Source organism: Mytilus edulis, chromosome 4 (assembly GCF_963676685.1).
Source record: "Mytilus edulis chromosome 4, xbMytEdul2.2, whole genome shotgun sequence".
Lineage (NCBI taxonomy): Eukaryota > Metazoa > Mollusca > Bivalvia > Mytilida > Mytilidae > Mytilus > Mytilus edulis.
Window position 1 is genome coordinate 1575111 of NC_092347.1, and position 13096 is coordinate 1588206.

Sequence of the window (13096 nt, forward strand, 5' to 3'; positions counted from 1 at the left end):
GACATACTATGTAGTTGTGCATATCGACGGGAAATTGCGATTCAATTTTTTTTCTAGGAGTTACGCCCCTTTGAACTTATTTACTTTAATGTACTACTGCAACAGTTTGTCATCGCAACTCCTCTCAAACCACACAACAGAATTTCACGAAACCTTTTCAGATAATAAGGACATACTATGTAGTTGTGCATATCGACGGGAAATTGCGATTCAATTTTTTTTCTAGGAGTTACGCCCCTTTGAACTTATTTACTTTAATGTACTACTGCAACAGTTTGTCATCGCAACTCCTCTCAAACCACACAACAGAATTTCACGAAACCTTTTCAGATAATAAAGACATACTATGTAGTTGTGCATATCGACGGGAAATTGCGATTCAATTTTTTTTCTAGGAGTTACGCCCCTTTGAACTTATTTACTTTAATGTACTACTGCAACAGTTTGTCATCGCAACTCCTCTCAAACCACACAACAGAATTTCACGAAACCTTTTCAGATAATAAGGACATACTATGTAGTTGTGCATATCGACGGGAAATTGCGATTCAATTTTTTTTCTAGGAGTTACGCCCCTTTGAACTTATTTACTTTAATGTACTACTGCAACAGTTTGTCATCGCAACTCCTCTCAAACCACACAACAGAATTTCACGAAACCTTTTCAGATAATAAGGACATACTATGTAGTTGTGCATATCGACGGGAAATTGCGATTCAATTTTTTTTCTAGGAGTTACGCCCCTTTGAACTTATTTACTTTAATGTACTACTGCAACAGTTTGTCATCGCAACTCCTCTCAAACCACACAACAGAATTTCACGAAACCTTTTCAGATAATAAAGACATACTATGTAGTTGTGCATATCGACGGGAAATTGCGATTCAATTTTTTTTCTAGGAGTTACGCCCCTTTGAACTTATTTACTTTAATGTACTACTGCAACAGTTTGTCATCGCAACTCCTCTCAAACCACACAACAGAATTTCACGAAACCTTTTCAGATAATAAGGACATACTATGTAGTTGTGCATATCGACGGGAAATTGCGATTCAATTTTTTTTCTAGGAGTTACGCCCCTTTGAACTTATTTACTTTAATGTACTACTGCAACAGTTTGTCATCGCAACTCCTCTCAAACCACACAACAGAATTTCATGAAACTTTGTAGATAATAAGGACATACTATGTATATTGACAGGAAATTATTATTCAATATTTTTTCTTATACAATTTTTTTTCTTATACTTAATTAATTTCTCCAATGACAATGTGGGGACGTGGGGTATGTGAGCGTGCTCACTAAGGTTCTTTAATAAGAAAATAAAATTTACAATTCAAAGTCCATTTATAGCATTTGTTTATGTAACTATTTACCTCAATATTGACATGTTTATGACCTAATTAACACCTTTGATGGTCTTTAATCTGCTGATCACTTGATCTCAGGTTAATTAGTGACATTGCTAGGATTAACACAAGTGCAACAATTTGAATGTTTACTGTGCAATTTCCTTCAATTGAGATAATTTGTAATCTTCGTTTCCAATGGCTACAATTCCCTTTTTTTCTAGAAAACTAAAATCCACAAATTTAAAATCCCAAGAACATGTAATTTTTGCTCAAACCACGAAAATTGATACCCACAAATTTAAGTACTTTCAAAGTATGTCAAATTAGTGAATTATAATTTAAGTTGTAAGACCTTCTTACCTGCAGTACCTTTTGGTTTTTTTTCATATAAAAAATAAGAAGGTATGATTTCGAATGAGACAACTCACCACCAGCGAGCAAATGAGGTAGAAGTAGGCACCTATAGTCACTGAACAGCCTTCAGTGTAAGCATAAACCATTTATCATAGCAAGTTGTAAAAGACCAGACATAGATAGTTGTCTTAGGTAGCACTCCACAGTTAGAAAATAAAATTAAAAATGAGCCACAAAATGTTTTATCATCTCCTATTCCTGGATTTCTAATACATTAACCTAACTGTTTGTGTTGTACATGTGCATATGTATGTAATCAGTATATTCCATAGATTTGATTTTCAAAAGTTAAAAGAGTGAAAATTAATTCCTTTTATGTGTATCCATGGCAACATTCTGCATTTATTTACCATAAAATATTGCAAAAAGGGGGGTGGACATGTCACATATGCCCTCAAAATTTGGATCAAACTAGAATTTCAATGCCTTTGAGTGATACCTTTTTAGAAACTGTTTTCATAAATCTTTCTAATGATCAAATAAAAAATGGGTGTCTTTCGCCTCATTTTTTCGTAAAATCCAATCACAAAGTTCGTGCGATAAAAAGTTGGAAAAAAACATTACAATAATTGCCGGACCAATGTATGGTAGGGACATGCAAATACGGACTGTCATACAGAAAACAGCCTATATTACATACATTACATAATCTTGATGTTCATATAAACCCAATACAAAGGCTATTTTAATACTCAGCTATCCAAAAATGAATTTTATTGCACACTAGCTCTCATATTTGAAAAATCCACAGGGGCCAAAATGCGAAACTACACACCTAACTGTGGAGTGCTACCTTATTGGCAACCAAAGCACATCTCCTTATTATATGGCTATTATAAAAAATTAAACAAGAAAGCTAACAGCCTGATTTTTTATTGATATCTCCATTTTAATCTAATTAATGAATGACAGATTTCTATTTGTGTAGCTTCATTTTCATTTATACATTTGCACACAGAACATTATCACAGAGTTTACATTAAACACTGTGAAAAGGCTGATTTAAATCTTAATTGACTCAAAACATAGAATGCATTCTAGTCAAACTTTGAACGACTTTAGCTTTGACTTATGGAATTTATTTTTGTTTTGTAGGTGTGACGAATCTCATAAATATTTTGGAGATCCCAAGAAAGGAGGCACTTGTTTCTGTAAGTTTTTCCTTATGTTTGACCAGTTGAAAATTTGAAAGATGTATCAATACAGCATAACAAATTTTTTGTTCAATTACATTTATCACTGAATCAGTAAAGCATGGAAAATTAATAGTACAATTACATTTATCAATGAACCAATGCAGCCCAGAAAAGTTATTGCACTGTTACATTTATCAATGAATATATCTTTGGAGATATGTTTGAGTAAATTATGACACTGAAAAATATATATGTAAACCCACATAATTTATTTATTTCTTATTTGTATTTTCTTATAGATCACCTGGTTACAGACTATCAGTTTACCTTTAATTTATCCAAGAAAGATGACAGATTTTATACACAGATCAATTTTATGAACATACCACAAGCCGTAAGTATTGATATTTATATAATTGTTTGAAATCTATAAATGAAGTCATAATGTAATCTTGAAAATTTGGCCAAAACAAATAATTATTTTGATATTTTGATCTAAGCTTAAGTCAGTAGAATCTTTAGTAAGAAGCAATTCAGAAACCCAAATAGATCTGAAATATACTTTACTTTTAATTTTGACCTGAGATCGATGTATGAAATACTCTGGATTTGTTTGTCGTCATTGGTAACAATTTTTATGGCTGAAGAAAAGTTTGATGTTTTGTGTGTACTTAATTTTGCAAAATATCATAATATGCTTTATCAAAGTATCTAAAAAAATATTTTTTGTTATTAGTAAATTTGTAATTCTTGAATGTGTATTACTAAATCCACAGGATCAAATTCCTGTTAGAATATACTGACTAATGAAAGCTATTTTATTACAGTCTGACAGAGATGTAGATTTTAAAGTGAACTGTTCTGGAGAATCATACCTAAATATCTCAGTCAGAACAAGTAAGTTGGACTTATTGATCTTAATATGTTTGAAAATAAAAATTCATTTGATATCTTCTATTGTTTTGGTGGTAAGAAATTTTGACGTTTTGTTTTAAAGATCAGTTGCAAAATATTTAATGAAAAAAGGAATCAAAATATTTATTGAAACTTTTGTATTATTTTTTAATTTTTTTAATGATCAAAATGAACCAACATTATGAGTTACAATTACTTCTACAACGATACATATTTATTGAATCGTGTTAATGTCAGTTGATGCAGTTATACAGTTTTATATTAAACTACAATTTGTTTAATTTTTTTTAGGAAATAATAGAGTAGAGAAGATATATGAAGCTTATCCTTGTACATATTTCCGTACAAAATTTGAACATGGTGACTTTTCTTTTGGAGAAAAAGAAAATACAACATTCCTTGTTTATGTATATGGATTTCATACTCCTTTTTGGCTTCAGGTAGGTCTCAAATAGAAATTTGATTCTAATATGGAGTGTTCTTAGCTTCAGATTCATGTATTTTCTTAAATGCGTGCATAATTGTAGTATGAAGTGCCCTTGTTTGTATTATATGCCAACAAAGGCACTTCATAGGAAAATTATATTTATATGAAATAAGCAAAATTCTTTTCAAAATAGCATATTTATTATTGACACATTTATAGGGTATGTAACTGTACTGTGCGTAGTTATTATTGACACATTTATAGGGTATGTAGCTGTACTGTGTGTAAGTCATTCTGTCCTTTCCATTTGTGTGTTCAGTACTACTCCTGAACATGTAAAATTGACAACTTACCAAAACAATCAGCCATTTGATATATCAAGGTTTAAATTAACATTCACCAATGAAAACAAATTGGTACCAAATAAAAAAGACCTGGGCCGCGTTCAATATTGTAGCTGCTATGTAGTGCTACGTAGATTTTGACTATTGCAGGGGCGAATCCAGCCATTTTAAAAAGGGGGGGGTTCCTAACCCAGGACAAAGGGGGGGTTCCAACTTCAGGTCCCCATTCAAATGCATTGATCGGCCCAAAAAAAGGGGGGGTTCCAACCCCCGGAACCCCCCCCTCTGGATCCGCGCCTGTATTGAACGTGTAGCTATAGACTAGCTGCTACATAGATATTGATAGCAGCTACGTAGCTGCTACGATATTGAACTCAACCCTGCTATATTAAAAACTTTGAAGCCCTCTAATGGAATTGCATTTAAAATAATGAAATTGAAAGATACCTACAATTATAACTCACTCTACATGTTCATATTTTCAGATTTCCTTCTCACAGTTTCCAAAGATTGATTTAGTTCATTTCTTTGTAACATTCTTTAGGTGAGTTTTTTTTATTAGTTGTTGATAATTATAAATATTGGGAAGAGTTTTAAAAGTAAACATACTCAGAGTTTTAAAAAGAGTAAAGGGTGAGTTGCAAAATAGGATGAACAACTCAATTGTTGCACAAGAAAAAAAAGAATAAAATATGAAGACAGTATCTTTTTATGTAGGATATCCTTTGCTTTTGCAGATACGCTCAATATAAAAGTAAAAAAACCCAGCATATATGCTTGATACATCTAATGGGCATTACTGAATTAGCCTTTATCTGGAATACTTTAAACAATAAATTAAAAGGCCAGGATATATTAAAACTTAAGAAGCTGTGTAACAAAAGTGAGCTTGAAGAATAATCAACCATTTATGGTCATCATTTCCTGAAGGAGTTAGAACCTTTATTTCTTTATACTTTCACATTTTATCAACAATTAAAACCAAATTAAAAGATTATTAGGTGTATAGATTTTTAAGTGTTGATATCTTTGTTTTTCAGCTGTTTCTTGTCATTACTCATCATAGCAGCAGTATTATATAAAATCAAACATAAATATGATTTATACAGACGGAGACAGGTAAGTTGTATAAATTATGAGAAAAGATATGAATAAATTGTGACTTTGAATCATGGTTTACATGTGAAAGATTCTAAGTGCTGAATACTAGGAGGGACAGAGCACTAAAACATCATCTATTACAAGTCATATTTCTTTATTATTTTCCTTAGTTGATTTGTATACAATATTGAAATACTTTCACAGGCAACTTCAATGATGTAGGCTAACATGTCATCATGGTCTCATTTATTTTTCTGATCACTATTCAACAGCCATGCCTCTCAAAATAGTATGGTTAAGTATACTAGTGTCCTTCATTGTGACCTTAGACCATTTTTTTTTATCCAGGAACTTTTCATAATAGAATAACTATCTATAATAAAATGGTGGTCAAATTTGATATTTCCTTCAAATGGGATCATCTGTTGGCTTTGTCTAATTTTTACATTTTAAAAATTAATTGTAGTTATTTATATTATAAATATATTTAGATATAATTGAAAAATATCTAAAATAACTCTAAGAAAAATTAACTCTAAGAAAAAGGTAATAAGATAAAATGTCTTTATAAATTTTAAAAGATAAAAAAAATGTTTTTATAGAGAATGATGGTTGAGATGGAAGAAATGGCAAGTCGTCCTTTTGCCTCTGTTACCGTGGAGATAGATAGAAAATTAGATCTGGCAGAGAAGAAAGAAACAAATTCTGTTGATTTACGAAAGCGGAAAAAGGTAAATAAAAGTGTATTTACTTTGATGTATATTGGGCCAGGATTTTTTAATTTGTTGGTTTACAGATCCGCCGACCCGATTTTGCTGATTTTCAGAATAAAAATAAAATTGACTTTTTATGCTTTTTTATTCCCGCCAACCCTTACAAATGCATTATCCCTGAAAAATAATTAAAATATCCTTTTTTTATGAAATGAAATGCATTAATCACTAACAGAATTGATAACACTTTCTGTTGTGAAAAAATGAAACTTCCAATTTACGCTTCTAAAAATAGACAAATCAATTATTAATGACCTTGAAATATCGTTTGCGCAAATAATTTTGCGGAACAAAACCTGTGTTTAAAACCAATTACACAATAAGTTTCTTTCCCTTATTTGTCACCAGTCTGTAAGATGCATCTTCTAATAGAAATAGACTTGTCCAAATGTGGACAGGTGGAAGTAAGACATCAAGTTTAAGTACTGAATATTAACAAATCATTTCAAATTTTCTTGTTTCATAGATTATAAAAAAATATTGTCCATTTGGATAAAAAACGGGAATGCATGACAACAGATTAACCCGATATTCTCGTTTTTCCAGTGGACGAGTCTATTAAGTTTTTGACACGTGTGTTGAAACTTAATTTCGTACACTTTTTTACATTTTTTTCTTTATCAGTTTTCGTGCTTGAAGATCATTATTCACCAAGTTTTCTGAAATTGATTAAGAGCTACATGGATCTGTTTTCTTTAATGTGAAATGACGATTTAATTTCGTCTTTGTCCGTGCACCCCCCTTTTTTTATGGGAAATTATTAGACAATGTAATGCGATGTTTATTACAGCTTAGCAATAATATTTTATCGAACTTAAATTTAAGGAATGATGACAAAATAGCAGAACAAACATATTATTAGAAAGGTGAAATATATATATTTATTATGCATATCATGCAGTTTTCTGTATTGAAAGATATTATTTTTTATTTTTTTTCCCCGACCGACCGACCCGCCTTTTCGTGGAGAAAATCCGTAAACCAACAAATTAAAAAAACGTGGCCTTGGACATGTTTATAATTTTTATGCCTCAACTATTGTTACTGAGAGGGGAGCATTATGTTTTCAGCGTTCAATGACTTTTTAAAGAAATTTTTCAATGTTCCATGACCTTCCATAAAAATTAAATAGTAATAAGTCAATAATTTTTGGATCATGAAAACATTGAGAATAATTGTAAGGTGTACATGTCTGTCTAACAGGGTTCCCCTGAAATTGACTTTTTTTTTCATTGATCATTAATAATGTTAATTTTCTCTTACACCTATATTAGGACCATGATCTTAAAGAATTTCAAAATAAAATTCAATTTTAATCAGTTGTAGAGTGTATGCACTTTAGGTTCATCAGAAAAATACTTCTGACAAGTGCTGATGTACATAAATCATAAAAATTGAAGTATATAAAGATATTGCATTGAATATATATTCTTTAGTGTAAAGTGTATTTAAAGAGTTGTTATTGTATTCTTCTTTATTTATAGACAATGATAGAAGTCCCCATAGTGTATAGTTTAAAACACTAACTTGTATATCTTTTGTAGGGAGGAACAAAACCAGTTGCTATACAACCTTTGAGTGGACATAAAGCAGCAATTTTATCATTAATAGTATTATTACCCACTGGTGGTGAAGAAGATCTTGCACCCAGTGGTAGTTCTGGAGTGGCAATAGCTAGTGCTTTAATAACAATGGGTAAGACTTTATTGAAACAGGACAATAGCCAGTGTTTTAATAACAATGGGTAAGACTTTATTGAATCAGAGCAATAGCCAGTGCTTTAATAACTAACGGTAAAACTTTATTGAAACAAGGCAATAACCAGTGCTTTAATTACTGTGGGTAAGACTTTATTGAAACAGGGCAATACCAGTGCTTTAATAACAATGGGTAAGACTTTATTGAAACAGGACAATAGCCAGTGTTTTAATAACAATGGGTAAGACTTTATTGAATCAGAGCAATAGCCAGTGCTTTAATAACTAACGGTAAAACTTTATTGAAACAAGGCAATAACCAGTGCTTTAATAACAATGGGTAAGACTTAATTGAAACAGGGCAATAGCCAGTGCTTTAATAACAATGGGTAAGACTTTATTGAAACAGGGCAATTGCCAGTGCTTTGATAACAATGGGTAAGACTTTATTGAAACAGGACAATAGCCAGTGCTTTAATAACAATGGGTAAGACTTTATTGAAACAGGGCAATAGCCAGTGCTTTAATAACTAATGGTAAGACTTTATTGAAACAGGGCAATAGCCAGTGCTTTAATAACTATGGGTAAGACTTTATTGAAACAGGACAATAGCCAGTGCTTTAATAACAATGGGTAAGACTTTATTGAAACAGGGCAATAGCTAGTGCTTTAATAACTATGGGTAAGACTTTATTGAAACAGGACAATAGCCAGTGCTTTGATAACAATGGGTAAGACTTTATTGAAACAGGGCAATAGCTAGTGCTTTAATAACTAATGGTAAGACTTTATTGAAACAGGGCAATAGCCAGTGCTTTAATAACTATGGGTAAGACTTTATTGAAACAGGGCAATAGCGATTGCATTAATAACTATGGGAAAAACTTTATTGAAACAGGGCAGTAGCCAGTGCTTTAATAACAATGGGTAAGACTTTATTGAAACAGGGCAATAGCCAGTGCTTTAATAACTAAGGGTTATACTTAATTGAAACAGGGCAATAGCCAGTGCTTTAATAACTATGGGTAAGACTTTAGTGTAAGGATTGTTTCAGGTTCATATTTCAAATAGAATTTTTATGTTCAGTATCCTTTTCCAAGACTTTGCATTATTTCTAGTCATACTTGATTTTTTTTCAATGATAAATATGTGTTTACTTCTGACATTACAGTATTGTTATTCTTATTTCGCAAAACATATTAGTATTCTTCACAGTTGACTTAAATGTATCCCTTTTTTCTTTTTCTGTACAGGTCACCACAGAAAACAGAGTTTGGAACATACGAAAGGAGAGAAAACCAAATATAAAAAGCCTTTTAGTTCTTCACATACAGACCCTGTATAGTACTGTACACATCATTGTTTATCATACCTGGTGCATTTCCATGTATTGTTTTTGTTATGTCTCCACTCCATTTATTGTCATGTATTATAATGTATTTAGATAAGTTTGTAGTATTGTAGAGTTCACTTATATTTTTGTTAAAAAAAGAACTATTATGGTCATGGAAAGTTTAAATTAATGGTGCTAATTTGCATATCATATTTAAAATATTTACGCTGTATTAAAGGCTGTATAGATAAAATGTCAGCATTCACATCACAATGGTCTAAATAAATCAGTTGGCTTTTTTATATAGTTGATCTGTCTCAGGGAAAATAAACCTTTGGCATAAAGACTATGTCTATAGATCAATAGTGCAGTAGATTGTTTATTGAAATATTTCCAATTGCTTTAAGAATAACAAAGTTATAATAATTTTTTTTTAGATATATGACATATCTACCAGAGATCAACCTGATTCTAAAATTCTGTGTCCATGCTTTGCTCAGAAAAATCTGACAATTCTCCTTACTTATTTCTATCTTACAGACCTATCAAGGATTGTCGGTTTTGTTTTAATGATAAACACCTTTTCAAAAATTTGATGACTGAAATTTCATTGGCTGAAAAAATAATTATTAGAATGGAAAAAAGAACAGAGTGCTTTCCAATCGTGTAATAATAAAAGTCAACTCCAAATAAAAGTAGACATTTTAATTGCAAATTAAATCCACAGATGAAAACAAAATTTTGACATTTTATACTTTAAAACAAAACAATGTAGATAATAAGTTCAGATAGTATAAATACCAAAATGTCCAAAATGGCAGAATTGTACTTATTTTTATACATGAACTCCTGTTGTGCTTACAATATCTGTGATATAAGAATATCTTGCTTGGCCAAGATAATTTGTAAATATATTTGTATATATACTTTGTGTATATGTTTAATAATATTTGTATATATACTTTCTGTATGTGTTTAATAATATTTGTATCCTCTTTTTGTGTATTGTTTTTTTCTGCATTTATATGATCTCTGACAAAAAAATTCAAAATTGTGCATGCTTTGCATATTTGTTTATGGTGAATGAACGATTAACAAAAATTGATGTAATCTTTAATCCATTAGATTGAAAATCATGAACAGAGATTTTGGAGTAGAAACTATCTTTTTGATTAGATTTGAATATGAGAAAGTTTTGTAAAGACCATTTACATCTATTTCATATACAAGTTTTGATATTTTAATTATAATATGCTGAAGATCAACTAAAAATGCAATTAAAAAATCAAAAAGAGCTTTCCTACAATTTGAAATTCATGACATCTAAGATCATTCAATTATTGATAAAATAACAGTTTCCATAAATATACAATATCTCTGGTATAAGGAGATAGGAATCATAGTTAAACCATTACTCATAAAAAATCAAATATAAAGAAATAGCACTAAAATTTATTAGCAGCCAAACAGCAATCAAATATTTAATTGATAATATGAATATTATAGCATATATAATTTGTATAATCATATAATGTGACGTACTGAACATTAATTTATTGATTTATTTTATTTGTGTTAACATGTTGAACCTTGTTATGTTTAACTGGGTCAATTGTTGAATGGTCACTAAGAAACAAGGCTAAAGTACGATGATATAAACTTACCAACAAAACTTTAAAATGTCGCTCTTCACTATACTACTACCTGTCGATACATTTATTTTTGGCATTGCACAAGTCATGTCTTCTTTGACTATTAATGACGTTAAAATACTAAATCCCTGTGATGTGTTTTAGTCGATTTTAGTCTCTGATGCATGATTTTTTATTATTAATTGGTTTTGGCTTTTAACTAGCTGTCAGTAACTGCGAGTACTCTCAAATCGTATTTTCTTGTTAATTCGACCTGTTGATACTGTTTATAATGCTTTTTTGTCATTTTTTATTTATACGGATCTTGTCTGTACACCAGCTTTGATTATTTGTAATATCTTCACTTATTCTTACAACATTTGTATAAACTTCAAGATTATAAAAAAACCGGTTTTTTTCTAAAGTGAACATTGATTGGTTAAATATTTCTCAGTCATGTCCTGTTTTTGAATTTGTTTGTTAGCTTTTTGGTCATGAATGTTTGTCTCTAATATTTAATTAACTGTGCATTTGTATTCAGATATCGCAGATCAAATTTATTCGTTCATTGTTTAATCATACGTTTTTTGATTGAGTTAAGTCTGCCAATTTATATTTTATCGTATGTTTTTCTTTGTTGTGATGTTATGCTATTGTTTCAGAAAAAGGGAGAAGGTTTGGATCCATTAAAACGTTTAATCCCGCTGCAAATGTTTGCACCTGTCCTAAGTCAGGAATCTGATGTACAGTAGTTGTCGTTTGTTTATGTAATATATACGTGTTTCTCGTTTCTCGTTTTGTTAATATAGATTAGACCGTTCGTTTTCCCGTTTGAATGGTTTTACACTAGTAATTTTGGGGCCCTTTATAGCTTGTTGTTCGGTGTGAGCTAAGGCTCCGTGTTGAAGGCCGTACTTTAACCTATAATGGTTTACTTTTTAAATTGTTATTTGTATGGAGAGTTGTCTCATTGGCACTCACACCACATCTTCCTATATCTATGTACTTACTCAATAGTAAAAATTAATCTGTGTTACCTTGCCACGGTTATTGTTGTGTGAAATAAATAGGAATTAGACCTATATACAGATCCAAGTTGAACAAAACAAGATTCTGTGGGTCAGAACAAACAATGTTGTTTATTGTTATAATTTAATGTTAATTTTGTATATATATGTAACATTAAGTATCCATTGTCTTTCAAATATAATAACATTGTCAAAGGAGGTGGTATGATAAGGCCTCTCTTTGACATTTCTGCACTAAAGTGTCAAGGTTATGTTATCTTATTCATTTATCAATTAAATTAACATAATGTTTCAAGGCTTAGAGGAATTTTAATATTGTTTGCAAATTGAAGTGCAAAACATAGCTCTTATCATACCTCTTCTTTTTATCATATACATATTTTTATTCACATTTAGTTTGCTTAAACATTCTAGGGGAATATACGAGCACATTCTTTGTCAACATCCATGTTTGCCTCAAACAGTCTAGGGGACTATTTGAGCACATTCTTTGTCGACATCCATGTTTGCCTCATGTTTGATGACTCACTTGCCATTAAAATCAGAGGATTGTCTTAATTTTCATTAAATAAGTATTTTGTAATAAAGTTTCACCCCCGGTCAATATTAGGTCAACATGACTGAATTTGAATTCTAGGTCAATTGCACTGTCAATTTTGGCATATAAAGATTAGTCAATAAAAAGGTTATTGCTTCCAGTAGTATCTTAAATAAATAAACAATAGAAATTTCGTACAATTTGTGTTTAGATGTTAGATGTCTAAGATTATTGGTACTTTTGCACAAACATATTATGTTGACTAGATTGTGCAAACATTGCAAATTATGTGGTCATTCATTACCTTTGGTACTATAATTAAAATAAAGGGAATAAAATCTCGTAGATTGTGCATCCAGGGCAAACTTTGTGTTTGTAACTATAATCAGAATAAAGGAAAGA

The 13096-nt window shown here is 30.6% G+C and overlaps 1 protein-coding gene across 3 annotated transcripts in view; it reads left to right on the top strand.

Moving 5' to 3' along the window:
- The window catches only part of LOC139518694 (attractin-like protein 1), a 67750-nt gene extending 56994 nt beyond the window's left edge, over window positions 1–10756 (top strand). For all 3 annotated transcript variants that reach the window (XM_071310162.1, XM_071310163.1, XM_071310164.1), the window contains 9 exons: window positions 2866–2921; window positions 3206–3300; window positions 3734–3803; window positions 4113–4261; window positions 5078–5136; window positions 5633–5711; window positions 6296–6424; window positions 8011–8161; window positions 9418–10756. In XM_071310162.1, coding sequence (XP_071166263.1) covers window positions 2866–2921; window positions 3206–3300; window positions 3734–3803; window positions 4113–4261; window positions 5078–5136; window positions 5633–5711; window positions 6296–6424; window positions 8011–8161; window positions 9418–9509 — 880 coding nt within the window. In that variant the 3' untranslated portion in view covers window positions 9510–10756. The remainder of the gene's footprint in view (window positions 1–2865; window positions 2922–3205; window positions 3301–3733; window positions 3804–4112; window positions 4262–5077; window positions 5137–5632; window positions 5712–6295; window positions 6425–8010; window positions 8162–9417) is intronic.
- The last annotated feature ends 2340 nt before the right edge of the window (window positions 10757–13096 follow it).